At 37.1% G+C, this 26,883-nt stretch overlaps 1 protein-coding gene across 8 annotated transcripts in view; it reads right to left on the reverse strand.

Annotated features, from left to right (window-relative positions):
* LOC131685359 (low-density lipoprotein receptor) overlaps positions 1–26,883 on the reverse strand; it is a 993,025-nt gene that overhangs the window by 50,400 nt on the left and 915,742 nt on the right. For 6 of the 8 annotated variants that reach the window (XR_009304782.1, XM_058969026.1, XM_058969027.1 and 3 more), the window contains 10 exons: positions 25,989–26,215; positions 24,664–24,934; positions 24,374–24,596; positions 23,979–24,311; positions 23,698–23,916; positions 23,492–23,636; positions 23,222–23,431; positions 22,961–23,159; positions 22,289–22,519; positions 11,593–12,126 (listed from right to left, as the gene is read on the reverse strand). Coding sequence is in view for 7 of the 8 variants with exons in the window: in XM_058969026.1 (XP_058825009.1) it covers positions 11,593–12,126; positions 22,289–22,519; positions 22,961–23,159; positions 23,222–23,431; positions 23,492–23,636; positions 23,698–23,916; positions 23,979–24,311; positions 24,374–24,596; positions 24,664–24,934; positions 25,989–26,215 (2,592 nt within the window). In the remaining variant the exon portion in view is untranslated. The remainder of the gene's footprint in view (positions 1–11,592; positions 12,127–22,288; positions 22,520–22,960; positions 23,160–23,221; positions 23,432–23,491; positions 23,637–23,697; positions 23,917–23,978; positions 24,312–24,373; positions 24,597–24,663; positions 24,935–25,988; positions 26,216–26,883) is intronic. The other 2 variants (XM_058969030.1, XM_058969032.1) reach the window with 2 other exon arrangements.

A 26,883-nucleotide genomic window follows, 5' to 3' on the forward strand; every position in this document is an offset into this window, starting at 1 on the left:
TTAGGAACTTGGCGGGTTCCCCGGGGGCGTCATGAACCGTCATAGGTGGCCAATGTGGTCAAAGCTGCTTTGATTGATCATTAGTGATCCAGACCCGCAAACTAGAGTAATGTTACATCAATTTCAATATGTTTTACATCATTTGAACATTATGGTGGTACCAGTTTATATGGGAATTTGCTGTGTGACCGCACTCTTCATTCCGTAACTCCGGAACCGGAAGTCGGATCAACTAAAAATTCAATAGCAGCTTATGGGAGCGTTATACCTTTCATATGAAACTAAGTTTGCGAAAATCGGTTCAGCCATCTCTGAGAAAATTGTGTGAGTTTAAATGACACACACACACACAGACATTTGCCGATCTCGACGAACTGAATCGAATGGTGTATGACACTCGGCCCTCCGGGCCTCGGTTAAAAAGTCGATTTTTACAGTGATTGCATAGCCTTTCTTTATATGAGAACGGCAAAAAACGTGAGAAAAACACATGTTTTTTCGTTTGACTCTCGTGGGTAATGGGTTAGAGACTATCTTCGACAATATTATCAGGCAACTGAAAATGACTATTTATTTATCTATTTAAGTAGATTCTTGCAGAGATCCCATTTTTTATGATATTGATACTTTTTATATCTTTGAACTTATGAATTTAAAATATCACAGATTGATTTTCTAGTTCGGAACAATTCCTAGATCTCTGAAACTATGGTAATAGTCATAGTGTAACGTGCATGCAAAAACACTTTTTTATATATAATTTTCTATTTGTTTATATTGTTTTGTTTTGTAAGTTTCTCTTTGTAAAGGCTATCTCAGGGCGGACAAACTACCAGGAGGAATTGTAATTACCAGGTCAAATTCAATAAGGCAATGCTAAAAGGGACTCACAAATTATAGCGAATAAAGATTGTTAGGTGAAAGTAATTTAAACATTTTATTCTTAGTTTTCGACATATTTTATAGGGAAAGTTAGGTGAGGAATAATTTGATTACGAACCGTTAACATGTGTTTCATTGCTGATCGTCGTGACTCGATGGACGCCGTCTGATGATTCGACACTGTTCGCGCCGTCGCAGGTGGACGGCTCACGTGGACCGACAAACAAGAGTATTCGCCGGAATATCTACACGTGAGTCACCGTCTCTCACTGTCGGGTGCCGCTGGAAGCCTCCTGACGCCTTTGGGTATGCCGTGTATGGACGACTCACGTGGACCGACGGACTGCCTGAACAGCCGTCGGAATATCGACACGTGAGATTGCTCGCCCCTAGATGGCTACCGCAAACAGCCTGTCTTACCGCTGTCCGATTTTGGGTCGACTCGGTGGAGGCCCGTTCGCTGTTGAAGGTCAGTCTTCCTTGCCGTCCAAAGTTGCGTCGACGCGGTGCCCGTTCGCCGTTGATTAATTGGCACGACGTGGGGGACCTTTCACTCGCGTCGCGGACTTTCACACAGTGTGGCCAAACTGTTCGCGGCTTGAAATTATCTGTCACCAAAAAGCTCCTGGCTGACGTCCGACGGCTGTATTTATCCAGTTTGACGTCTCGGCTGGGAGATGTTAGAGGAAATCGATGTCGAAACGCACAGACGGTCTGTGTCAAGATTGGTGCTAACGGTCGAGAGAGGGATTTGATGGATTTTGGTATCGAGGGGTGTTGGGTATGGATTTTACTGATTTTGAATTTTAATTGATTAGGGATGTACATGTCGAATACAATATAAATTTAATTTAGACTATAAGAATGTATCTTTTTTTATTTTAGGTAGTGACATTAGTCATTTCAATTTATTAAATAAGTACATAATATATTGGAGATCATTAATTGGTATTGGAACATGCTAGAAGGTTACAGTTTGCATTACTTTTCTAATTTAGTATATTGGGTGTTCAGCCACAAGTGGTGACTTTTTTCCCTATTGCTCACATGATTCGGTTAATTATTATTAAGATATAATATGCTTTCGCAGTTAAGTGATTTTTTGAAGTAGTTTTAAACATACTTGTCATGTGAATAAGGAGCTAAACAAATTTTATAAACTAACTTAAAAACTCTAAAAAGAGCTAATCGTTGCAATTGGTGATTGCAACGTTTTTTGTCGGAAGTTGCTTGTAATACTATTCGTCATAATTTCTAATGTTTCTATGTTTGCGAGTCTGTGCAACTCGTTTGTGCTAAACCAGGGAGGATGCTTCAAAATCATTTTCAGAATTGTATTCTGAATCCTTTGAAGCGTTTTCATTCTAGTAACACAACAACTTTAGCATTGCCGGTCTAAATATTTGTTCATAAATTAATAGTTTGTTCTTTAGGCAGAGCCTAGAATTCCTATTTATAAGAGGGTATAACCATTTTATATATTTGTTGCATTTTGTTTGGATTCCTTCAATGTGATCCTTAAAAGTGAGTTTTTTTATCGTAAATCAAACCCAAGTATTTAACTTGATCTAACCACGTTAAATTCAAACCATTAAATTTAATAATATGGTTATTGCTTGGTTAAAGAGAAGAAGCTCTTTGCTTATGCGGAAAAACAATCAATTGTGTTTTTGCCGCATTAGTGGAAATTTTCCATTTTTTAGGTAATCATTGAAAATATTCAAGCTTCGTTGCAGTCGACTGCAAATAATACGAAGACTCCTACCTTACGCTTTTTACAGCCTGTAGGTAGATTTGGAAGATCAGAGGTAAAAATATTGTATAGGATTGGTGCGACGCTTGATCCTTGAGGGACGCCTGCTTTAACGGGTAGCTTATTAGATTTACAATTCTGATAAGAAACCTGTAGGGTACGGTTAGTAAGATAATTTTTAAGTATTTTTATTATGTAAATTGGAAAATTGAAATCCCACATTTTGGCAATTAATCCTTTGTGCCAAACACTGTCGAAAGCTTTTTCGATGTCTAGAAGAGCAACTCCAGTGGAATAGCCCTCTGAGATATTTGCCTTTATCATGTTAGTTACTCTCACAAGTTGATGAGTAGTTGAATGTCCAATACGAAATCTAAACTGCTCAGGAAGAAAAATAGAATTCTCATTGATATGTCGTCGCTGTTGTGCTATCTTATGACAAGCGCCATTTAGCACTTTTCGAGAAAAACGATTTTTAAAGTTTGAGATTGAATATCCTAAAATTTATAGATGCTAGAAGCTTTTCGGAGAAGACATTCGATACTTCTATCTTTTCTGAAGTAATCTCTCGATTTGTGTGAAGATCGGTTGACTAAACTTACAGTTTTTGCTTAAAATGTAATCCAAAGTCGCATGCATACGTGTCATAAGTGTGTATTCATGATACAATATGTATGACGTGTCACAAATGTGCACAGAAGCTTTCATATAAAAATGAATTATAACTCATTCGTAAAATTATGCGTTATAGATCACTATGGCCAATATTATACTTTTCCATGCGATAGCAGCAATATCAGGTTGCAAAATGATAGTATTGGAACACCAAGTTTTCCCAATTTTTCTCTTTTATTCAGGAAAAACAATAAACAAAAGTTGGTTTCATTGACAATTTAGAGACAATGTCTATCAAACAATGTTATTGTTGACAGGTGACTAGACGATACAAACATTCTTCTTGCATAATCCATCACTACATTTCGGCATACTTTCCAAAACAAGTGGAAATCTTAAAAGGAAATTTGTTCAATAATCTTGAATATATAAGCCAACCATTCCCAGAAAAAAACTATGGTAGGAAAAGTTTTGCTCCCGAGACAAGAACCTAGCTAATGCTTATGGTTGATCTGCATAGGAATTACCTATGTCATCAGAGACATCTGTTGGCTTGCTATAAGCTTTTCGGCTTATAGGCCAACAAACTAAGAATATTGTCTCTTTTTTCTTTGTCATAAGATAGCACAACTCGATCACTCGAGAAATTGGCGCTTGTCATAATCATGTTTCGCTATATCTCAGTAACCCAGCAGAATTTAAAAATTTTGAAAACGCGACTTTATGGAGATTTTAAAATTTAGTAACATGGCATATCTAACTCAGTTCACCCCAAAATGGCGTTTGTCATAAGATAGCATAACAGCGACGATGTGACATCATTCTAGTCAGGATGATTTTTTCAAATAATTTACTAACAGAAGAGAGTAAACCAACTGGCCGATAGCTAGATGCTTCTGCTGGGTTTTTATTTGGCTTTAAAATAGGAATAACCTTGGCATTTTTCCATCTTTCAGGGAAGTATACTAATTCAAAACATTTGTTGAATATTTTGACCAAGTATCTCATGGTGATTTCGGGAAGCTTTTAAAAAGAATGTTGAAAATTCCATCATAACCTGGAGCTTTCATATTTTTTAACTTTTTCATGATGGATTTGAACTCATCATAGTTTGTTTCAACAATATCGTCTAGAGACAATACCTGATTTGAAACGTTTTCATATTTTTGTAAGACTTCGGTTTCAATAGGACTCACAACATTGAGATTAAAATTATGGACGCTTTCAAACTGCTGAGCAAGTTTTTGAGCTTTTTCTTCGTTTGTAAGAAGTATGGGGTCACCTTCCTTCAAAGCTGGAATTGCTTTCTGAGGTTTCTTAAGAACCTTAGAAAGTTTCCAGAAAGGTTTAGAATTTGGCCTGATTTGTTCAACCTCTTTCGCGAAATTTTCATTTCGTAAGAGTGTGAATCTATGCTTAATTTCGTTTTTTTGTAGGTACTGATAGATACATTTCATAGCAGGATCACGAGAACGTTCATATTGACATCTTCGAACATTCTTCAAGCGAATCAGAAGTTGAAGATCGTCTCCAATAATAGGAGTATTAAATTTTTTCTGTGTTGTTGGTACTGATAAATTTGTAGCATCAACTATAGATATACTTAAATTTTGTAACGCCGTATCAATGTCAGCTTTATTTGGTAAATCAAGGTCATGATTAAAATTATTCTCAATATAAGTTTTGTACCTTTCCCAATTCGCTTTGTGATAATTGAACACTGAGCTAATGGGGTTGGAAACAGCTTCTTGAGAAAGTGAAAAAGTTACTGGAAGATGATCAGACTCAAAGTCAGCCTATGTAATCAATTCGCTACAAAGGTGACTTTGATCTGTCAAAACCAAATCAATTGTTGATGGATTCCTTACAGACGAATAGCACGTAGGACCATTCGGGAACAAAATTGAATAATAACTAGCAGAGCAATCATTAAAAAGTAGTTTACCGTTGGAATTGCTTTGAGCATTATTCCAGGCTCGGTGTTTGGCGTTAAAATCACCGATTATGAAGAATTTCGACCGATTTCTTGTAAGTTTTTGTAAGTCTCCTGTCAAGAAATTAATTTGCTCGCCAATGCACTGAAAAGGCAAATAGGCTGCAGCAATGAAAATGATACCAAGATCAGTTTCAACTTCAATACCCAAACTCTCGATCACCTTGATGTCAAGAGACGGCGTAACGGAATGTTTGATCCTGCGATTAACCGCCATTGCGATTCCTCCGCCGAATCCAACAATTCGATCAAATCGATGAATAACAAAATTAGAGTTACTCTTCAATTTAATATTTGGTTTTAAAAAAGTTTCGGTCACAACGGCTATATGCACATTATGTATCTTCAAGAAGTTGAAAAATTCGTCTTCGCACGTTTTTAATGAACGATGAAATGAATTCCAATTTAATAAATTTAAGTGATTATTTAAAGTCATTGTTAAACTTTAATTTCATTACAACTTTGTTAGCAAATTCCCACCCCGCTTGAAAAGCTTCAAACATGGAGGTAGAATTTAACATAGCAATCATCATAGGTAACATAGAGTCTTCAAAGTATTTTAATTTTTCTTCCGTTACGCTACCTAGATCCATTAGACAAAAGGAAGCGCTGGGTGCAAACGAGTTTGTAGGCGTGGTAACGGTAGCCGTTAATTTGACCTTGTTACCTGCCACTGCAGCATAAGATGACACACCATTGTAGGATGGTTTGACGGAGGTAGAAGAAATTGTTAATCTATTTTGAATTGGATTAACACGTTTGGACGTGTTTTCTTGAAGTGTACCTGTAGAAGTAGGTACACTTTTTATTTGTTGTTTTTGTTGTCTTGAACGAGAATTTATAATTTTTTTCTCGAACAGGACAACCCCAGAAATTCGATTTATGATTTTCACTACAATTAGTGCATTTGAAACTTTTTGTGATTTTTTTCACCGGACAAGTATCTTTCGTCTGCGATTTATCACCACAGATCATACATTTGGAATCCAAATGACAATTTTTTGTGCCGTGCCCAAAGCCTTGGCATCTACGACACTGGGCCAGATTTTGAATTCTGCCCCATGTCGTCTATAATGTTCCCATTTTACTCGCACGTGGAACATAAAACGTGCTTTTTCAAATATTTTCAAATTATTAACCTCATTACGGTTAAAATGAATAAAATAAAGCTCCTGGATACTTACACAGCGTACTGGCGTGTTATCACTGCTAGCCTTTCTCTTCATAAAAATAACTTGTGAAGGAGAAAAGCCAAGTATATTTTTAAATTCGTTGAAAATTTCATCCAAACTTTGACCTTGTGGTAGCCCTTTCAAGGCTGTCTTGAAATCATATGAATAAAATTTATATAACTTCTCCTTAAGATACTGGAGTAGTCGTTTGTGGCCAATCAGTTCTTCCGCTGTAACTCGACATTCTCCTCTTCGGCCAATCTGAAAAGAGACTTTCGCGTCCGGAAGGAACGTCGAAAGCTCAGTTCGAAAGGCTTTGAAGTCGGAGATCATCACTGTTATAGGCAGAGGTGATTGCGTTTTCTTCTCATTGGCATTATGCACAATGCGAGGAAATTTTGAAATTTCATCTGCTTCACATTCGGATAAAACATCGAATGAGTTGCTGCAGTCAATTGAATTTTCGGGTGGAGAAGATACTCTTTTCCGTTTAGCTTCAATTTTTGGCATACGATCTTTCTGGGAGGACCCAGGCATGTTGGAAGAATTAAATATTTCTTTTAGCTGAATTATTCTTGAAAAATGTTTTAGTCTTGAAAAAGACGGATTGAGTAGAAAAAGTAGGTAGTCTTGAGAAAGACTAATTGTCGAAAAAATATACGTAGTCTTGAGAAAGACTGATCGAGCGAAAATATAGGTACCCTTGAGAAAGACTGTTGCTTAGAGTGCCCAGGAAAATGATGGATTTTTGAAAACTCAATCGGCCCACCCCTGAGTCGATTCCTAGTCCCACCAGGAGTACTTGTTCCAAATTTGAAGCAAATCGGACAAATCTAGCTACCGGACCAACGTGCCTGAAGTTTGTATGGGATTTTTCGACAATTTACATGGAGAAGACCCACTAATTTGCATTTTCGCTGCTAGGCGGCACTGTATGCATAGTATTATGACTGTAAGTGAAAATAAGAAAGATCATTCAATTGTGTACAACTTTATCGAAGACTGCTAGTGAATCCGACCTTGTTAAAAGAAGTTATTAAACTTTTAGCGAAGTGATGTCTGAGTCAGTTTTGCATGGGGCCTAGCAATGCATGGTTGTGTATCGGTACTCGATTCCCACCAAGTATACATTTTTGTGAGATAATGGTTTGATTTAGCAGAATAGTTTGTTCAGAAGAATTGTAGTACATAATACGAGTTATGTTTTGGTTGGAAAATTTTAATTCCACCTGTGACCGCATAGAGGGCGCCAGCACTATCTTAATCTCTATCTCTTTCTGTTGAAAAGTTAGTGTTAGCGCTCTCTATACGGTAAAATTTGGAACTAAAATTTTCTAACCAAAACATGACTCGTATTACTTACTATAAATTTTCTGAACATACTACTAACCTAAACCTAACCATTATCTCACAAAAATGTATAGTTGGTGGGAATCGAGTACCGATACACAACCATGCATTGCTAGGCCCCATGCAAAACTGACTCAGATATCATTTCGTTAAAAGTTTAATAACTTCTTTTAACAAAGCCGGATTCACTAGCAGTCTTCGACAAAGTTGTAGACAATTAAATGATGTTACTTATTTTCACTTACAATGATAATACGATGCATAGAGTGCCGCCTAGCGACAAAAATGCGAGTTAGTGGGTTTTCTCCATGTTAATTGTCGAAAAATCCCATACTAATTTCAGGCACCTTGGTCCGGTAGTTAGACTTGTCCGATTTGCTTCAAATTTGGAACAAGTACTCCTGGTGGGACTAGGAATCGACTCGGGTATGGGCCGATAGGGGTAATTTTTTTCCTGTCACTCTACTGTTGCTGTTGAAAAACTCTAGGTAATCCAGGAGCTATCAAGATTTGTGACCGGTTCGAACGAAGGTTCAAGCCGGTAGGATGCAAAAAACCACTGATTTCACTACAAAGCAAGAATAAGAACCTTGGCTATAAACTACCCAGAATTTAATATACTGAGGGAAACTGCTCAGATATTGTTCACTAATCGAAAGAAAATCACTTAGCACTGATTACTAGAATCCTCTAATTTACGTAAAACTTGTTAAATGTAACATTGATGACACCATCAAAATAACTAGAAACTATAAATATAGGTGAGCTAAATAATTTCAGCATCACTTGCTTCCGGCACACGGAAGGGAACACATCGCACTTACTTCTCCTTTGCCGAAGACTTTTTTTCAAAGTTGTCTGTTTTTAAATTACCGCAAATTATCCGGTTTTTGTGAAACTTTTACAAAACTTTTGTCAATTCGTTAAACATTGGTTGTTTTTGAGTAAAAATAATTAGCTTAATTTTTTACAGCCATCTAGATTAGAAGAGATGTATGACTTCTTGAAGAAAGTTGTAATGCTTCTCTGCTTACAGTATTGGTTTACCACTATTTTTATTTTATTTTTAGTTTCAATTAAAGTTGTTGCACGCAACGCATCAAAGTTGTACGGATAACGAGGACGAAAATGTCATATATTCCTTGTTTTTGGAAAATAGACAGAGAGAGAATTAATGAATGAACTCGTTAACTATTTTTAGCTCCAGTGAATCTCGTTTAGGCTTGAAATATTATTATCACTGTTTGATTCCCATTGGCTAGCTCAGACACCGCCAGACCTTGGTGGTGAATAAAGCTATGGGGAAGCATATTGAAGTCTGCCGTCAAAGCCCATCGGCAGATGCTAACGGCTAATCTAGCCGTTGATAGAATTTATATAAATATATATTCCTTGTTTTATGACGTGAGTAATGTTTTTTTTTCCTTTTTTCAAGGTTTTTAGGAAAGTGTCCAATGGAAAATAGATAGAGTGAGAATGACTGAAACGATGACAATTCATCTTTTATTGAACACACTGAGCAAAGAGCCAAAAATAGTGAAGTGAAGTGGATTCTGCCAGAGAAGATGAAGATTTGCTTATAAGAGGCATTGGGGGTAGATGGGTCCATTGGGTAGGTATTGGGGCTGTGGCGGTGATCACGACACCGTTGGCAATCTGTGACGACATCATCACAGTTCCTCGATGGCGGAGTAGTTAACGCATCAAACTAGAGACTGAGAGAACGCAGGTTCGATTTCTGCTTGAAAACATAGGTGCATAGGTGAATTGTCACCGTTTCAGTCATTCTCTCTCTGTCTATTTTCCATTGGGCACGTGCCTAAAAAGATGAAAATTTCGTTGTATTCAAACATAATTGAGAAGATCAAAGCGCAATTTCAAAAGCACTCGTGTTGAGTGTATAGAAAAGATAGAAGAAGTTCTCTTGAGTCGATTTCTATTGGATGATTCTATTATCCTCTATTTTCTCTCTAATTTAAGATCATCTCTCTCATTTTATTCCATGACGCGCAAAAACAACGAAAGACTGTCACACACTGAAGACATGAAATCGAAACATTTATCTCAACTTATTGGCTTACAGATTCAACCAGTCACAACATTTTAGTCGCTCTTCGTGATTGCTTATTGTTGTCTGTTCGCTGTATTGTCACGTTATTTTGAAACTTACATGGACATTAATTGGAAACCATAGAAAATAACTAAAATGCTGTGCCTGATTGCAATATTAAGTGTACCGGGTGAACTTAGCCTAAGAGAAAAAAATTGAAAGTAAACATTATCTATCAATTCTTAGATTGATTGACAAATATGTGATTTAGCAGTAATTGGTATCCGATTGAAAGAGAAAACCGAAATCATGACATTTAGGTCTATTGCTACTGTGTAGGTTTCTTCACATTAGTAAAGTTGATAATACACGAGTGTATTATGTTTTTAAACTTTTAAACGAATTTTTCTTTTACATGTTTTTAAAAGATATCCCGGTTTTGCGGATTAACAGTGTATTAGTACTGAACGAATTGCTTGTAAAAATAAAATGAAGTGTCAATAAAAATGATATTGCCTCAAAATGACGCGAAATAAGAACTGTCTTCTCGGCTGTAGCGTTCTCAGACAAATTGAAATATTTTTACTGGCGTTTATACTAAGAGTACAGAGCGCACTGATCTTATACAGAAATTCAAAATTGTGTAGAATTCAAAAGCTTATCATTTAGATAAAAAACGGAGCCGAAAGTCTTTTACATATTTCTATTGTGGAAACAATAAAAATAATTAAACGAGTTTTAACGGTTGTCCGGCAGATCTCGCGCAAGCGCTAGGCCATTACACATGGAGATATTGTTTCCCCACCAACTGCGTGTTGGGGGAAGGAGGTTGTTCATTTCTATCGCGCTGTTCTATATTTCCGTGTCATCATCGTAATTGTTGCATTTATGTTCGTGAATATCAGATTTCTATCCTTGATTATTGCTCTTACAAGTGTGAACTTCATCGATGATGGTACTGGTTGTAGATTTTGAGGTACTTGACGCAGCTAAGAAAATGGATCGGCCCACATAAACACTTTGAAATATCGGGAAGTATACGTGTCCTTCGGAATGGATCCCATTTCCCCCAAATGTGACATGAATCTGATTTTCTCATCGGATATATGCTCATATACATAGGAGGATCTTAATTATAGCATTCTCACACACAACATTGTGTTTTAAGTTGTTCGAAATGAATGGTTTCGTCTGGGCTAATTTATTGAGCGCTGAATGTCTGACAAGGTAGAACCGGACAAAGGTACATCTTGCTTCTGTTTCTCACTCATCTCGACAGATCACTACAGTAAGAATTGTAGTAATACTATAAAAGTAATTATTTTTGTCGTTCGCTTTGCAAAAGCATAAAGCAAACTGAATTTCGTGACCATTGTCTTCGGTAATTGGAAATAGCCTTCTTCAACTTTTTCTCAATAATTTGTTCACTAAATGAGCTATAAATTTTGTTAAAAGTCGCCGTAAAATACGTTTCTTTAAATTTATTTTTGAAAAATGTCGGAGAGGGGGCTTTCTACGTACCTATTTTGACAGATGTGAAACCTTTTGAATTGACTCAGACGCAACTTTGGTAACGGAGTATTTTTTACACTGCTGTAGGAAACTTATTAAGAACATGACAGAAACCTATTTCATTATAGATCACGAAACTAAACAAAAACACAACAAAATATGACGAACAAAGGCTAGGGACAATTAAAAACAATTTTGACAACCAAAACAAAAAAAACAACAAAACACAACCAGAGCAACCTCCCTTCACCGACGCAAAACAAACCTTGATACTTCCGGCAAAGCCACCGCACGTACTCGTAGGACGCCTGCAGCTCGTTACCGTAAATGTCCCGGTTACCCCCGTCCGGTCCGCCGATGTCGTCCACCCGGTGCATGAACAAAGTTTCCAGCATGTTGAACCGTTTCCGGTACTCCCAGTACCGGTACTCGGTCCGTTGCTGGTCTTGAGTTTGGTCTTGGTCCAAAGTCGACGGTTCTGCGGTTGGTTCTATCGGCGTTGTCGTCGTCGTCGAGTCTGTCTCATCCAAGTACTCATCGAAGTGATCTTTGAGCAGCAGTAGCAGCGTTATATCGTCGGCGGCGGGTCCATGAGTAGTTTGCGGTGGCGGCAACGGTGTCGACGTAGACTGCCATGAAAAGCGACGATTGAAGTACGATCGATGCAGTGCGGTTTTGTTGACCGTTTGAATGGATTTGAGGTTGACCAGCAGGGTGCTGATCTGTGTTAGGTTCCTGCAGATGGCCGCAATGTGCAAGCTGTTAGCAAGCGAAGCGTGCGATGAGGTGAAAGCGGGTGCTGCCATTATGGTGACGAAAATGAATGAAAGCTCGTGAGTGCGGATGAATTATTAAATTGCCAGCGTTAGTGTGTTTGTGGTTAATTTTCTTTTAGTGTGTAGTGTAAGAGGTGAGTATCAATATAAAAGTGTGCCTACGATTTTTATTGATTGATGCCATCTGTTGTACGTCTGTTTAGTATTCAAAGGCTCCCCCGGAACCAGGCGGCAATTTCACGCTTCCTCAACTCTTCCATCTTGAACTTCATCACGAATTCAAAGGAAACTTCCAACTATTCATGCCAAACCAACTCCGCGTAATCGGTGCCAAGGAGCAATGTGATTAATCTCGTTCCGACCGGGCGCACGGAAATGGCGGAAAATTGAATGGGCAAAAGGCAGGAAAAAAACTTTATCTTCTCATTTCGCTGCCGAATTTAGCCGTCTGCTGGCTGGCTGTTCGGCTTGAAACATCTCTGTGGAGAGAGAGAGCTAATTTGGACGAGCTTTTTCGCAGCCCACAGTGAAATGAAGAAATTGACGGGGCGGAAAAATACGCGTGAATAAAATGCGAATAATTATACGTTCGAAAGCCCCGGGAAGAAATGGTTGCAGTTCTGTTGCTTCGCGAAGGAAACTTTTGGGCGGCTGGGATGAGCTGGCCGTAGCTGGCAGGCGTTTCTGAACCGGACCGGCCATTTTATGATTAATTGTGTTACTTTTCCGGTGTACTGAAAATGTCGGAAAAGGGACTCGAAAAGGCGTAGGAGAGTTCCACTTCAATGTTGAGCTGCAGCTAATTTAGTTCGGGCGAAAACTTTGGCCGCAGCAGCCGAGGGCGTGGGAGCTAAGGTTGGCAATTATGTTCTGTTTTGCAAAAATCGGATTAGGAAAGTCTCATTTTCTGATGGAGTGGCTATTCACAAGTTGGCTGGGGAAAAAGTTTGTTGACTGCACGAGGATAGGTGGGCGATTGTTGTTTGTTTGGAGTGTGTCTAAAACGAAAGGGTAATGAATTTCATCGACATCATGCTAATTGTGTGGTAAATTCTAATTTATTCAAAAGGATTTCTATATTCCAGAAAAATAAAATTGTCTCTGGTGGCAAAGTATGTATAATGATGGGTAAATGCTTTGCTGACATGCTGTTAGACACGGGTAGGACGCCCGACTCCTAGCAAGCCGATGACGAAGATTTTTCACATTCAATTATTGAACATGCGCCTGCCGAGTCTAGTTTTCGTTTTAAGTCTGTAAGTTTGTTTGATGTATATCAGTCGTTCAGTATTCAATTATTTATATCTTTTCTTGAATAAGAGTACAATTAGTAAAAAAAACCGACAAAAATTTATTAAGAATAGAACAAATTTGTAATAAGTCAAAGTAGTAGCATAAGGAAATCAAAATTTCTTTGTGTGCCTTAAATCGGCGAATCTTGTTGTTTTAATAGTTGTTTATTAAGTAAGACTTACAGAGAAAACTCCACTCTGACATTATCAAAAAAATCGATTTCTGGCAAAAATCCTATTTGTTTTAGCTATTTTCACAGCCTCTCACTCAACGTAGTGTCAGTGCACAGTGGTCCAAATTCACAATTTAGGAAGACAAAAAAGTTTGTAGCTAAACCTTTTATTTTAGAGACACGATGTCTTTGGGAGTATCGAATAGGCTATCTCCAGATGTAGATGGTATTAGAGTGACTCTTATCGTTAGGGTGCTTCAAAAATTATTTTCTGAATGTGATGAGATAGAATATTTCAGTCTTCAGCAACATTGTAGAGAAACTTATACCAAGCAACTTTGCGGAAGATGTCATAGTTGTATATCCAAAGGTTTTTATTTTATAGCTATTTTAATTGAGCAACTTAGGGTGTTCCTAACAAAAACAGTTTTTTGCTCTAACTTTCTTATTTTTCATTTCTCATAAAGGGTGTCTTTAAACAACTTATAAAGCTCATCGAGATAATTTTTTTTTGATAATAGAAGAATTCAGATATCACTTTGAGAACCGAAGTTATGAGCAATATTGAATGAAAAATAGGCCATTTTACAATATTTATATCCAAAATTGGGGCAAACAAAAATAATTTCTTCTTCTTGCATTTCAAAGAGAATACTTTCAGGCATGTTTAGAAAAAAAATTGCGAAGGTGATATTTCTGAAAAAAATTAAATGGAGTTTGAAAATTGTGATTTTACTACTGAAAAATGCCTCACATAGAGTCAAAATTTCTCAAATGGGCCACTCAAATTAGGTGATATCGATGGAAGATCCAATTTTTTGGAAGAATGTGGCATTTTTTAAATTTTGATTGCAGAGGTTTTAACTTTAAGGTCATTCGCCTATTCGGGTTATAAATATCAGTTATGAAAAATTTCTAACCCTATGTGCGGGGTCGGGACTCGATTTACGACAATCGATTTACCAACTACGCTATGCCCGTCCCCACATTTAATTTAGAATAATGTAGTTACAAATGGCGGACCATTTTTTTTCTCGATGACATGTTATTAGGTATTAAAAGTAGTATATGTGATGTTTTTTTCAAAGAGTTATTTAATTTTTTAATGAACAATTGTTTAAAAACTCTACAATATAGAAATTTTTCAGATTTGAAAAAATCACGAACAATCTATGACAATTTTATTGCTGATTTATTCGTTAAAATTTAATTGTTACTATGTTTTAATTGCCGCAAGGTTCTACTGTATCGATTTTGTTGGCTATTTTCGGCAAATTTGAGACTAAGAGAAACGAAAGCAATGAAATTGAAAGACGGATAGGTATTCTAGAGTGAATCAGTTATAAACTTAGAACGGAAAACTAGGACTAGGCAGGCTTATATGGACATGATCGAAAGGAAATGTGAAGAATTCTTTGCCTTCTGCTAAGTAGGAGTTGGGCGTTGCACCCAAGTCTACCGCATGGTCTATGGTAGAACATAACTCATCATCATGTTTTACCGCCGACGCCACCGAAAATAGCCAACAAAATCGATACAGTAAAATTTAATTAGGCCGCGAGTAGTAAAGTTTTAAAAATAAACGGGCTAAAAATTTCAAATGTCAATATTATCATAGCCTAACAGACAAAAAACTCCAAAAAAAATTCTTCACCCGCTTTAACGGTCATTTTAAATATATTTGGGACTGTGGTCGCATTTGCGATTATGGCGCCACTGATATATCGTCGCTGTTGTGCTATCCTTTTGCAAATGAATGGTTGGGACCGTGTATAAAAGGGTTGGGACCGTGTGTCCGTCTGGATTTGGTGTTGAAATGCCACATACTACCAAAAAATTGGATCTTCCATCGAAATAGCGATATCACCTAATTTGGGTGGCCCATTTGAGAAATTTTGACTCTATATGAGGCATTTTCCAGTAGTAAAATCACAATGTTCAAACTCCATTTAATTTTTTTTTCAGAAATATCACCTTCCCAATTTTTTTTTCAAAACATGCCTGAAAGTATTCTCTTTGTAATGCAAGAAGAAGAATATATTTTTGTTTGCCCCAATTTTGGATATAAATATTGTAAAATGGCCTATTTTTATTCAATATTGCTCGTAACTTCGGCTCTAAAAGTGATATCTCGATGAGCTTTATAAGTTGTCTGAAGACACTGTTCATGAGAAATAAAAAATAAAAAAGTTAGTGCAAAAAAGCTGTTTTTACTAGGAACACCCTAAGTTGCTCAATTAAAATAGCTATAAAATAAAAACCTTTGGAGATACAACTATGACGTCTTCGGCAAAGTTGCTTGGTATAAGTTCCTCTACAATGTTGCTGTAGACTGTAATATTCTATCTCCTCACATTCAGAAAATAATTTTTGAAGCACCCAAACGATAAGAGCTACCCTAATACCATCTACATCTGGAGATGGCCTATTCGATACTGATTATTTGTCCTGAAGACATCATAGCTCTAAAACGTAAGGTTTAGCTACAAACAATTTTGTCTTCCTAAATTGTGAATTCGGACCACTGTGCAGTGTCTAGATAAAAAATATTTTATTATAGTATCCGACCTCATAACTCGCGATATTTGTGCTGTCACAGTCAATATGACTGTTGTTAACAAAAACCGGAAATAAGTCTATTGATCGATATATTTACCCTATCACCTTCTGATGATTTCAAAAGACTTGTACTATACTGAGGCAGAAATAGATTTCAGTTCATAATCTGCAGTGATACGAATGCCCACTACATAATTTGGCAGTGATACAAATGTTCACCACATGCCTGATATAAATTTGAGAGATACCGAATTGATGGCATACTTAAGTAGTTCATATGTGCTTATACTTAATGTAGGAAATCGCCCAAAACTTGCAGGCCCGACGGGGAAGAGGTGTTAGATGTAACTTGCTGCTCTGACGGTATTATGCATACCTTATGTACCTCTATGAAGAGGATTTGGTGACTAGTTTCCATGGGTATTTTCCCACGATTGGATCTACAAATGGATTGGATGAGGTCGTGGATAACATAAACTCATTCATACATAGTAGTAGCATACCAAGAGGCTTGCCCGTTTCGAGTGAACCCTCCGGAAGTCGCGTAAATGGCTCACTGAACGAACACCCGCTGGTGTCCAAAGACAATTTCGCTAGATTTTCATAGCAACGTACACTCAGTGCACTAGCGCGACTGCCGGAAGGTTAAGTGTGCTTCTAGAGGAACCTCTTGGTGGAAACACGTGTGTAAACATTTGAATTTATATACGATAAACACTAGCGCCGCCAAACAAACTTATCCCAACCATACGTCAAATCCATTCCGGAACCAGTTCGAAATCCTGAATGGATTCAGTATGGAATCTTGCTCAAAGAAAACAACCGATTCCGATTCTATCGGTTGATGCATTTGAGCTGGAATTCATGCCGGAAGTCCGAACCGGTTCCGGACTAGTTTGACTGGGTAGAGGAATAACCGCTGTCAATTCAGTCGAAGTCAACCACAAAAAAACATGACGACAGTAGCGCACCTAGTTTACCTTCGAAACCGTTAGAGATTTTACACAAGTTGAACGCTGAAGATGGACGTCTGTTCTCTGTGCTATCACTATCACTTACTTTAATTTATAGTTTTTTCTCTGTTATTTAATTTTATTCGCAATTTTTCGAGAAAAATCTGCTTTCTTTATTTTTTTTCTTATTGTTTCATATTTTGATACCCTGCTTTTTATTTGTTTCTTTTGGCATTCCATTTAATTTTTAGAATTTGTCTATTTACTACATTTATTCTTGTCATAGCCTTTTTCTGTTTCCTTTTTTTTCGTATTATTTTGCATTTCTAAAAGCAATTTTACTTATTCAAATTCATTCTAATTTGTCTTATTGTTCAATTTTTTACCTTTCTCCTATTTTCTTCTTCTTTTTCTAGTTTTTAGTTTTCCGTTTATCGTTGTTTTATTTTTTCCCATTGTTCATTTAATATAATGTTATTAATTTTTTATACCTTTTGCTTAAGATTTAATTCGTGCTTGTTATTTCTTCATGTTTTCCATTTAACCTATTTTGAAAATACTTTTTCAGTTGACCATTTTCCTATACGTTAATATTGAATTTTTTTTGTTCCTAAAAACATTTGATTTATCTTTTCTTGACACTCAGCGCACTTTCTCTAAATTTTACATTTAGTTCGTTGTTTGAATTTATTTCAAATTTCATTCTATTACTTTTTCTATTCTTTAAATAATATCCATTTTATTCATTTTTTCTCTTAATATCTTCATTTTTGTGTTTCTATAGTATGTCTTTTTCTACTGTTTTTTTTTGTTTTCCATTGTGTCTGTTTGCTCTCAATACTTCCAATTTTCTTTACTTTTTCGTCTTTCTGTCATTTAAATTTTCCAGTTTTCAAAATTTCCTGGTTCGTCCATTTTTTTAATTTCTCTATGGTTATTTTATTCTTGTTATATATATATATATATATATATATATATATATATATATATATATATATATATATATATATATATATATATATATATATATATATATATATATATATATATATATATATATATATATATATATATATATATATATATATATATATATATATATATATATATATATATATATATATATATATATATATATATATATATATATATATATATATATATATATATATATATATATATATATATATATACAGGGTGTTTGGTTCATGGTTAAGAACCTCTCAGGGGGTGATAGATTGTCATATTTGAAGAAAAAAATTGTTCTACACATACCATCAAACCTCAACCGTTACAGAGTTATTGAACTTTTTGTGTAAAAAAATTATTTGTCTTAAAATACCTTTAATCTTAAAAGTATACCTTGTATTTTTAATCTTTTAGTTCCATTCGAAAGGTGAGAAAATTTCCTATTGAATGGTGTTCTCATATATTTTAGTAAATTAGTTTTAATTACCTTTTAGCTGTAAAGTAGTTAAAAGTTAGTGTTTTTGAGGAGGTTTTCGACCGACTTCTCGAAATAATGAAGTATGATTATAGCAATATCCATTATCCAAAAGTTTGGTTTTGGGACGATTCATAATTTGTTCTTGGACGTTATATTCTTATCTCTTCTCATTTATTTGTAATATCATTACTATACTTTACCTGTAACCGACTTGCAAGTGCTTAAAAGACTATAATCTTAAAAATTGTATCGTTATTTACAAGATTTCATTGGAAAGCTGAGAAAATGTCGTAGCAGTGTATGTACAAATATCCTTTAGTTAAGTGTACTAAATGATTTTTTACTAACGAAATAACTCAAAATTTGTGTTTTTTGGAGAGTTTTTTAATTATTCTAATTATTAAACAACAAAATTTACTGTTACTATTGTTCATTTGATGCCCCTTAATGTTCTCTATAACTTTTTATTTGACACTTTGTCTATATCTCTTTTTATTTTGCTGGTATTTAATAGTTAACACAGCATGACATCGCTACAAATGTAGTGGGTTCGAAATCGTTATTTTTGCATATGAAACGATGTGATAAAAACGATTTTGCGTCGAAACCAAAAGAGATAAATGAATGGAGTCAAAGAAAAAATTGTAGAACTTGCTGAGATGCATTATTTCCATGATAATAATGGTGATGTTTATTATTTACTATTTAAGGAAAATTAACGAAAAACTTTAAACTAATTTACTTGTAAAAGAATACTAAATTCCGTTAACTGAAAGGTATTAATACATTTTTCTCTGTAAAATTTTCCTGGCTTTCGAATAAAAAGAAAAAAAAGTACAATAAGTGCCATACTTTTTCAATTAGAGCTGGTATTAGTGAAAATGAGATAAAAATATCCAAGTTGAATAACTCAAACTCATGAAAATAAGAAAAGGTAAGTGTATCTTGTCAAAGAACGAATTATGCAGCTCTTCAAGACTAACAATCTGAATTATTAAAATGATGAGGTTAACTATTAGGATTTTCAAGAAATGAGCGAAAAATCGATTAAAATTGTTTAATTTTCAATAAATTACTTTGAAAAGGCTACTTAAGCTCATTAGCTAAAACATGTGAGGGCAGCACTCAATGAGAAATTTTTTCACCTTCCCAGTGGACCTAAAATATATGAAATACAAAGTATACTTTTTGAGTTAGAGGTATTTTAAGACAAATAAGTTTTTAATACAAAAAGTTCAATAACAATAATGTTCGACTTTTTTAATCTTTGCAATATGTTTTTCTTTATCAATTTTTTATTGGTTTTGTTTCGGTTTTTCTCGATTAAACATATTTTGACAATTAATGTTTATTTGATTAGATTTTGGTGTTTTAGCTCTTTTGTACATTCTTTTAATACTTAGTTTTACTATTTTTTTTATCTTTTGCCGTTGATGACTGTTTAGATATTGTATTTACTACATTTTTAATCTTGCCATTTCCTTACTTTTATTAATACTATTAACAAAAATGACGCTTTTCAAAGTCACCAAAACTGTCGAAGAGGTATTAAAAACTCCCAAAGTATAAAAAACTCTGCGTTTTTTCCCTTCATTTGCACTACAAACAAATAGAGCAAAAAAATGGTACATAATATTTATGTAAATTTCAGTGTACTATACATAATATCAGTGAACTCAAATGGATTTCAAACATTGACTTTTTTGTACTCAGGCAATACAAAGTGGTAGGGGCCCGTACGTTGGACCTCCCGGGCCCGCACTTTCTCTCTGCGGCCCTGACCACAGCATAGTAAATATCAAAAATTTTGAATCTTTTTTCAGCTTATTTCCACTTGGTCAAGTCTCCCCAACATTAGTTGTGTGAAATGTCGTGCAAATGATAGTGATATCTATTCCAATGTTCCGATTTATGTAAAACCATTTCATCATTTCATAAGGAAAAAGATGATATATGAGTAATCAAAAAGTAATTATTAGTCGAGTAGATATAGTGTAGTCTCAAAGGTTGCGAGTTCGAATCTCGCCCCTGGGGGAATTTTTTTCACATGATTGCTTAGCTTCACTCACCATTTCCGATCGTTTTTCTCCGTTGGATACCACTAGTCCTAAAAAATTGCATCGTTTAAGGGGTTATATACAAAGTTGTAACTCACAAAACCGAATTTTTTTTTATTGAATATTCTGAAAGTACATACTTTTGAAATTATCTATGCGAAATTTCATCCAGATCGGAGCATCAGATTTCAAACTACAGCCGTTCGCAGCGCGCAGGTTCTTCCACGAGTGAAGTTAACAGAAAATTTTAAACGCAATTATCTCGGAACTATGTTTTTTTGAAAAGTACCATTGTGGTGAACATGATATCTTAAAAAATATTAATCCGATCTTCATAATTTTTTTTTTTGAATTGTTTGTATTAATATTCTCGTGAATTTAAATGGTTCCTTTTTCATCCAATAATTTTCGATTCTTCGCAATGATTTTTTGTTTAAAATTTTAAACACCAAAAAACTCAATTTTTTGGTCGACATGTTTTTTATCGGAAAAAAAATTATTTCGAAACTGATCCGATCAAGTACACCACAATACATTTTTCTTCAATAATCTTTTTACTTTTTTGATTTCTGTTGAGCGGTTCGGCTTGGAGAGCGTTCACCGCAAACCTCTGCCCAAAAAACACGTTTCGGGGGGATAGGCCATAACTTCACCAACCTTGAATATTTTTTTAAATCAATTTGTTTTTTTTTTCGAACTTCGATAATACTACTAACGAACTATCTTTCCCTTTTTCAAATAAAATTTGCATAAAACACTTTAAAAAATCACGAACTTAGCTCACTTTTTCGCCACAACTTTGTATATAACTCCTTAACACAATTTTTTTAAAAATGGAATAACTTCTATAAGGAAACTATTTTTCATTCCAAACTTTCAACATTACCTTAAGGGGTCGAAACAAGTATAAACATATTTTTGAAAAAAAAAGAAGAACCTAATAGAATACGTCATAGGCTATGACTCATAGCTAATAATGGAATTTTGCGCTTGGTCAAGTCTCCCCATGTTCCCCTACCTAACTTCAATCGGTTTTTGCAGTGCATTTTTTTGTTTTCCTCACGAAATAATTCGGCACCGTCTGTCAGATTTTAACCGACAGCTAAATATCCGTCAAATGACTCAAAGCCTATTGGTTTGAGTTCGACAATAATAATGTTTGCGAGTAAAAATCAAAATGCAAAACCATCTAAATTGAAGTAAAAATAAACTACTATTTGGGTTACTTTTCAGTGTACGAAACTGATTACTCGAACTGTGAGTAAACTATTTGTGTTATTCCAAAAACAAAGTATTATTCAATTGATTGAAAACCACGAAAACTAAACTCGACAGCGAATCCTGCCAGCTTCATCGAAGCAATCTAACTTGATTAATAGTAGTTTCCCATGAAATTATGAACTTTACCGTCACCGGCATGCTTCTATTCTCAATTTAGTAAATGATTGACCGTTCCAGGAGACTATAGTTAGTTGGTTAGTCCCGCGTATTTCTGTGTGCGTGTGATGGTTGTTTGTTTGTGCGTGCTTTCAAGCATGATGGGCGTGACAAGTGAAGCATACATAGTAGGCGTGTTAGCGTTTATGAAAGTGCTTAATCCTGCTAATGACTGAATCAATGCGTGATGCGATTCCCGCGTTCGGATTGAGTGGTGGTTGTTCTGTTTACTTTTTGCCCCATGTACGTTCGAAATCATATACTCACAGTTGGTGGTCCCTTGCGTCCCAGTGGGAAGGGAAGAGGCAGATGACGACGACGACGACGAGGAGGAAGACGTGGACGGGTCGACCGTCGAGGAGGCTGATATGATATCCTTGCTGCTTTCGTAAATGTTACTGGAGTGATGTTCGATTTGTTTGTTGTCTTTGGTTGCATTCGTTCCGGGTTTGTGAGGCAGAATGGCATGCGTTGGTGGACCCCTCGTGGTTGCACGCGCTGCGATATCGATCGAGTGATTGAATTTTGCATTCCCGATACAATTATGGGTGATTTAAAATTTCGTTTCCATTACATTTCACAACCCAGATGAGAGTGGTGCATGCACAGAATGTCACGTTTATGACCCCCGGAAATTTGTTGTTTTGCGGCGGGAGTTATTTTGTTTACACCGACAAGTAATCGAAAAGAAAGTGGAATGAAAAAAAAAAGAAACGTAAATAAACTCGGTGAGCCAATAAACAATAATCAAACATAAGTGCAAACAGAAACAAAAAAAATATCCGAATTGTGCAGTGTGGAGTTGCATTCTCATTCTCGCTTGCATTCGTCGCAACAACTGCGGTGCGCGGCGCTTCAACCGATGAGTATCGAGGGGTGAGACACCATTTTATTTCGTACTATTTGCAAAAGTGGAACAAATTTGGGCTTTAGACTTACCGTCTTCCACACACATGAGTCCATCGTCCATCAGCTTCAGACCAGTGGGACAAGCGCAGGATATTTTCGGACTTCGGTTGTTAATTTGCGGTGCCGGCAGACAGAGATGCGAGCAATGCCCATTGACCGCCTGACAGTGGTTGGTACCGTCCGGTTGACGGTATGGATGATAGACGTGGATAGTCATTGGATGCTGCAGCTGTATTTGAGAGGATTTTTTTAGATTTCTTGTTTACTCGTGGATAGTAAAGAATGCCTTACCATATGCATGGCCGTCACCGGCTCAATGTCCTTTCCGTTGAACTTGTTTGCCTTGAACACTGCTTCTTTGTCCCAATCGGTCCAGTATACGTAATCCTCGAAGGTTGTGATCGAAAACGGATGCCGAAGATAGTCGGCCGAGTAGAGAACAACCGTTCGCTGCGTTCCATCGTAGTTGCACGACGAGATAACATTCAACTTGGCATCAACCTGTAAACAATCAGGGAGAAATAAGATTCGTGGACCTGGACAACTCTGTGCAATACTAACCCAATAGACACGCTTCCGCACCAAATCCAACGTGATTCCGTTGGGCCACTTAACTTCGTAGTTGACAATGACCTGTCGGTGAGTTCCATCCATACCGGCACGTTCGATGCGTGGGCTAGTTCCCCAGTCGGTCCAGTACATCCATCTGTTAACAAAAATGTGTTTAGCTTTTAAAAGATTCAAGATTGATGCTAGCATTATATTACCCTTCAATTGGATCCAGAGCAATCGCCCGAGGGATCTCCAAATCGTCTTTGATTAAAATCTTTCCCATGTTGCCGTCGAAGTTCGTCAGCTCAATGGTCGATTTCTTGATGTCGGTAAAGTAGATGTGGTTATAGATCCAGTCAACCGCCAGCCCGTCCGAAGTAACAGTTTGATCTTTCACTACTACCGTTTTGTCTGATCCCTCATCAATCGGTGCCCTGTAGAATCGATGCCGATCATTGCCATAGAAGTAACATAACCTATCACAAAGGATACTCACTTGTAAACTCGCTGCTCGGAAACATCACTCCAGTAGATCATCCCGGTACGGAAGACGAAATCCAGCGCCGTCGCCGACTTGGTATCGTTCACGATCGACGTCATCTCGCGATGGTCCAACGAAATCTTTCGGATGTCGTGTCTTCTAGCAAACAGAAGCGACGCGTGTCCTTCGGTAGCCTTACACTTGGTGTGGTCCCGCGGATCTCTCAAATATCCAGCAATACATTCGCACTTGAACGTTCCGATCTCGTTGGTACACTTTTGGGAACAGGAACCGGCCTCCTGACATTCGTCGATGTCCTCACAGGTTCGGTTGTCCACCAGTTTGTAACTAAGCATAGAAAGTTGTATTATTTGATTTTCACACAAGATTTTATATAACCTCGAACATACCCAGGCTTACAGTCACAGTAGTATCCAGCGGGCGTATCCACGCATACGTGAGAACATCCGCCATTATTCTGCAAGCACTCGTTTTTCCCGCACTTATCGCTTGGTTCATCCTGGAACTCCGGACAATCTGCCTTCTTATCGCACACTTTGGACAGCGGAATACACATTCCACCACCGCAGTCGAACTCTGTCTTCGAATTACATTTAACTACCGGTCGATTCGCTGGAAGAGAGAGAAAAAAAAGCACGTTGTCACTCTGACCGCATAACCTCAAACTATGGTCACTCACCGCACTCCAGCTCGTCACTTCCGTCGGAGCAGTCCGACTTCCCGTTGCAGTGGAAACGCCCATTGATACAGGTTTTGTCCTTCTTGCACTGGAACTGATCCGCCCGGCAGGTGACGTTCTGACAAATCGGTGGCATTTCATCATCTCCCTGGGGGCAGTCCTTCTCGCCATCGCAGATCCAGCTCTTGTGGATGCAGGTTATCCGATCGTTGCACTGGTATTCCAACGAGAGACACGGGTTCACCGTTGGCGGAGTGGGATTGGTGCAGCCCTGTGTGGGACGGGGATTAAGGGTTAATACTAGGTATGTTCAGGGGGAAGCTCATTTGGCATAACGTCGTTAGGTATAAAGCCACTTGGTATAACCATAGCGAGATTCAAGTGTCATTTGGTAAAAAGTTTGACATAAAGGTCATTTAGCATAATCGTAAAAAACAAAATTGAAGATAGATTGCTATTTGGCATAAAGCCATTTGGCATAATCGGCCCTTATATGTTCAACATTTTTGTCAATACACAGTATTGACGATATTGCTTCAATACGCCAATCCCATTTGAAATGCACATCGTCAATACAACTTTTTACATTACACGTACAATACTTTTATCAATACTCTCTAGTATTGACAAAAATATTGAACGTGTAAGGGCCACTTTACAAGTACATGAGGGATCCATAAATGACGTAGCATTTTTTGAGTGATTTTAACACCCCCCTCCTCCATCGTAGCATTTCGTCACAAACCTCTAAATACCCCCTGGTAATTACGTAGCTTGACGGTAACCCTGCCCCCCCCCCCTTGTCGCCGTAATTTTTTTTTAAATTCTGTTCTATTCCCCTTTAAAAAAGCTACGTAGCATAACATGACCCCCTACCCCCCCTGTTGTCACACATCATCACAAAATACAAAACTATCCCCTCCCCCATATAATGCTACGTCATTTATGGATGATCCCTGACAGCTTCGATGATTATTAGGCGTCCCTCACACATTCAATATTTTTGACAATACTAGAGAGTATTGACAAAAGTATTGTACGTGTAATGGAAGTATTGACGTATTGACGATGTGCATTTCAAATGAGATTGACGTATTGAAGCAATATCGTCAATACTGTGTATTGGCCAAAATATTAAACGTGTAAGGGCCGCTTTAGAGAGTTCACGGAAAGTTTTCCTACTCGTACTGTCAAACGCAAATATCCATTTGACAGAACGGTTTAAAAAGTTTTGCGTCAATATCTATATTAATATCTTGCCAAACTGGAAAATACAGTATCACGCCGGTTTGGTGGTGACCCTCCGTTAGCACGTCACAACTCACCCGCTCATCCGATCCATCCGGACAGTCCGGTTCACCGTCGCAGCGCCACTTGGCCGTGATACAGTAATTCTCCGAGCAGGCGAACTGCTTCAACGGATCGCACGTCGTTGCCTGGCAGTCCTTCTCGTCGCTGTTGTCACCGCAGTCGTCATCCCGGTCGCACTGCCACCTCTTCTGGATGCACCGTCCGTTGGAACAGGTGAACTCGTCCGAGCGGCAGGTTTCATCTGCGGAAAGAAAACAATTAGGGCAAATGAGTTAAAACTTTTCCCCAAAAAGTCAAAGTAACAGCGAACCGCTATTATTAGCACAGTTAGAAGCCGAGCGGGAAATCTCATTCTCATCAAATTGGACAGAGCGGTGTGTGTGTGGATGGCGTCGAAACAATTTGGATTATTACCCATTCCCAGTCGGTTTTCGGGGTTAGTGTGGTTCAATAATACGCCACTCGCGGCGTATACGGGAACTAATTGGCAATTCACCGGACGGCTGTCAAACCCGGCTCAGCCCATCGATTGAGGTTAGCCGTAAATTTCGCAAAGCTATCGGTGTTTTCGGACAACGCGGTTGTGTTAGGTTTTGCATAATTTATAGCGCCCCAGTGTATGTACATGAATAAGCAAAATTGACCCCTTTTGCAGGTGGAATATTTCTGTTTGTTCAATTTAGTATTCCGTAATGTATTTCGGATGTTCGTGGAAGAATGATGTTCCGGAGAGGAAGCTTTTAAATTTAACTTGGATTGTATGTGTGTGATAATGCGTATATTCGTTAAATAACGTGGGTAGTATAAATACAGGGATAACATAATTTGTGTTTTCCGTGAAATACAGCTGTTGAGCACTAATAGAACCTAAAATAGGAGATGACATTGTTCTTTTCACGTCCATCTGAA

The sequence above is a fragment of the Topomyia yanbarensis genome, chromosome 2 (assembly GCF_030247195.1).
Source record: "Topomyia yanbarensis strain Yona2022 chromosome 2, ASM3024719v1, whole genome shotgun sequence".
NCBI classification, from domain to species: domain Eukaryota; kingdom Metazoa; phylum Arthropoda; class Insecta; order Diptera; family Culicidae; genus Topomyia; species Topomyia yanbarensis.